This window comes from Saccostrea cucullata, unplaced genomic scaffold (assembly GCF_032062105.1).
Source record: "Saccostrea cucullata isolate Sc308-1 unplaced genomic scaffold, CSIRO_AGI_Scuc_v1 ctg555, whole genome shotgun sequence".
Classification (NCBI taxonomy): Eukaryota; Metazoa; Mollusca; class Bivalvia; order Ostreida; family Ostreidae; genus Saccostrea; species Saccostrea cuccullata.
This window is the reverse complement of record NW_026936559.1, coordinates 475,378-479,064: the sequence shown is the minus strand read 5'-3', so window position 1 is coordinate 479,064 and position 3,687 is coordinate 475,378. Positions and strand designations below refer to the sequence as shown.

The window sequence follows — 3,687 nt, the reverse complement described above, 5'->3', positions numbered from 1 at the left end:
CAAACTCTCATGCGTGAAAAGAAGAAAACACTTTCTGTGGCCTTTTCAACTCGACATTTAGATATATCGACTACGTATTGTCAATTAACAATGGTAATTTCCATTCTTTTGTCTATACAATATATTCCGGTGAGCTTGAGATAAAAGATACCACAGAGTCTGACACATCTGTTTCACATTTGGATATTTTACTTGATAAAGATGTTAATGGTAATCTTAGAACCAGGCTCTATGATATACGTGATGATTAACTTTACAATCGTCAACTTCCCTTACTTATGCAGCAATACACCTTCATCACCTGCATATCTCACTTGATTCGTTACGCAAGAGCATGCTCTACGTATGTACAGTTTCTAAAACGAGGTAAATTATTGACAGATTGATTAAACAAGAATATCATCAGTCTTGTTTAAAGTCATCATTTTGTAAGTTCTATGGTCGATACAATGACCTTGTCAGCAAATACAATTTATCATTGAGTCAAATGTTGTCTGACTGTTTCCTACTACATGTAATTGTTAGTCCATTATTTATACACAATTGACGAGGGATTTTTCCTTTTTCTCTCGATAATGACACGGAGCCCATGGAAGGTTTGACTGGTCGGTATGGGATGCTCACTCCTCCATGGCACCTGATCCCACCTCTGATGTTTTGGAGCTCCGTGTTTGCTCTGCTCCTACATGTATCTTAAATAGTTTTATGGACTTTTGATCTTGAATGCTGCTCGTTATCACCATATGTTTCATTTTAAAGCAGTAGAGACAATTATTTTCTTTTAAATCCTCTTTCTTGGATAATTTATATTCACTATCTCTGTTTTAGTTATCACTAGATATAAAATTTTTTTATTGAATAACAATATTACGAAGTCACTTTGATATCTTTATGTATTTTATTTAACAAGAATAACAGCAATAATATTTTAAAACATGCATCATTCAAATACAAAGCTATAATTTCTAATAACATCGGCTTTTTAGTTGACTACAATTAGCTGGTTATATGTACTGGCAGAAGGAAACAAAAAAGATCATGATTATGTTCGTCTTTGATTTCCCACTTTACAATCAAACGGATCTGAAAAGAAATTACGTATTAAAATCTTAACTTGCATGTTCTGCCGAAGTCATATGGATGTTAACGTATGAATATATTTGTGAATGGTGATATTATTTTAGATTTATTTTCCTGATTTTTATATTTTACTATTATTCTTACCTTAGGGTACAGTGGCGACACGTGTAGGGTGTTTGTGTATACAACTTCCTGTCCTGCTACAATAGGACCGGACAAGGATCCTGTAGGTACGCCATATGGAACCGGAAGTCCGAGAATGATGCCATGGACCGAAGATTTAAATGTTGAAGAACTCACACCTATTGTAAAATGTGTAAGACACATGGAATTTTCAATGCTAAATTTCATTTGCTGTTTGTTGTATATAATACAATTATCGGGAATTTAAGTGTCTCTTCTCAGAGACGAGACAGGTAAATTTAGGAGATATTTGGCTTACAGTAAAATAAACAAAGTTATATTTTTTAAAATAATAATTTATTACATTCAGTGTTATTGTAACAAACACGAATCCATTTCACGATGCAGCAGAATATACATGCACATGTATAACACTTCTTCTACAGATTTGCTCAATTTAACTGTTGTAAAAAGTGAGCATCATGTTCATTATTTATTTTTTTCATTTCTATTTTTGACCTCGTTGTATTTATTTGCATTATCTAAATTCTACGATAATAAACTTTCATGTTTATTATCCAAAACAGTTAAAATGGGTGCTTGATTTAAATAAAGTTAATTACAATTAACAACAATGAAGAGATATTTTGTTAATGTAAATATAATTATTATTATAAATAATAAAGATTAGAGAAAAAGTTGAGACTCACTAGGAGTAAAGGTAGCATGAAGTGTAATATCTTTGCCATGAGGAAGTGCACAAGGTAGAGCTGGACATGGGTCTACGTCAACAATGGTCAGTTTACCGTGGATCCCTCCCGAACCCGGACCTGAAAAAACATTATTGTAATAAGGTATTGAACTGATTATAAACGTCCCGCTAGAATACAATACATTTGTAACTAATATGTCGGAGGATTAGAAAACAGAATTTCAGGAATTCGAAATTCTGATTGAAGAAGTCTTTAGTTAATATCAACATAAATTAAATTTTAAAATCAAAGTCAGGCATGATATTTTTATTCTTAAAAACATAAATACAACAAGAAATATGAACACCAATAACAAATTTAAAAGTAATTTTTAAGTAAAACTTATTGATCAGTCTAGTATGGGTCAAAACGTAAGTAAAAAATAAAATTTCACTTACTGCAATTTGTAAAATTGACAGACGCGGCTTTTACTGTTGTGATACCTACTAACAAACAAATTAGAAATTTCATCATTGTAAAAAAAATGATACAGTTGCTTTATCTTTCACTTGAAGATTAGTGTCCATAAACTTTAATTACGTACAACTTATTTATACCAACACTGGGCATTTTGTCTGGTCCATAAATAAGGGGCGCTAAGTCAATTTTAAAATTGTATCTATCTTAATGGTGTAATGTGTAGTTTTATCATTATTGATTTAAAGATAAAATTAAATGAACAGTACAAGCATAAATAACATACCTAATTTCAAAATGGAATCGTCCAGACTGAATCAGGCCACTTTTTTTCTTCGGATCATTCGATGCCTTTCTTGTTTGAAAACCAGCGTTTAATCACCTGATGGTTCAACAGTCCACAGTAAAACCTAGATATCACAGAAACGCCCTGACCTGCTGTGACCTCTTTCCTTGGTTCTCTTGGATTGTGGTAGCAAGCACGGAAGTTTGAAATGAAGGCATTCTAATATTATGTAATGTTAGATTCCATTTTTAGCAAGGAGTATTGAATTTAAAAAAATAAAAAGAATCATGATGTTAATATAGCATTCTTATTACTTAACGTTGATAATAAATATTGAAAAAAGAAATTAAAATAAATGGTGCCAAACTTAGAGAAACAAACTTTATCGGTATACATCAATAAAGTAATTTAAGTAAGTGCATGTCTTTCGAAAATTTTTATTATCTTGCAAAGCTTCAGGATTTGATGTGCCTAAATTTCAGAATTGTATTTTAATTGAAGAATCATGATTATGTTATAACTAAATATGTTCATAGATATTTAAAATTTTTCTTTTTCAATAAAAATACGCAGGCAATTGTTGATAAATAGAAATTAAATCCCTTTACATAATTTATATATGAAATATATAAAGCTTAGGGTGTGTCACTGGTCAGGTATCTTCTTCTCTGCTCCTGGGTATTGAATAAACTAACTTAGTACATACTTATGATGAGCAAGAATGCCTCTTCCAAAATTGTGAATTTTATGGCCCCAGGATCAGAGGTTCTGGTGTTAGGGCGCGGCTCTATTGATTATAGAATGAAAATACATTAATTCTTTGAAAATCTTCTTCTCTGCTCCTGGGTATTAAATAAACTAAGTACATAGTTATGATGAGCAAGAGTGCCTCTTCCAAAATTGTGTATTGCCCCAGGGTCAGGTTTTCTGGTGTTAGGGCGGGGCTCTATTGATTATATAGTGAAAATACATTAAATCTTAGAAAATTTCTTCTTTGCTTATGGGTATTAAGCAGATGAACTACCTATA

The 3,687-nt window shown here is 31.6% G+C and overlaps 1 protein-coding gene across 1 annotated transcript; it reads right to left on the bottom strand.

The window, feature by feature from the left end:
- Positions 1-875: 875 nt before the first annotated feature.
- On the bottom strand, positions 876-2,461 carry LOC134245814 (NPC intracellular cholesterol transporter 2-like). The gene is made up of 4 exons (XM_062728060.1): positions 2,354-2,461; positions 1,914-2,033; positions 1,225-1,382; positions 876-1,083 (listed from the first exon to the last, which is right to left on the bottom strand). Exons 1-4 carry the CDS (start codon positions 2,427-2,429, stop codon positions 997-999), a joined length of 441 nt encoding a protein of 146 aa, XP_062584044.1. The 5' UTR covers positions 2,430-2,461; the 3' UTR covers positions 876-996.
- Between the last annotated feature and the right edge of the window lie 1,226 nt (positions 2,462-3,687).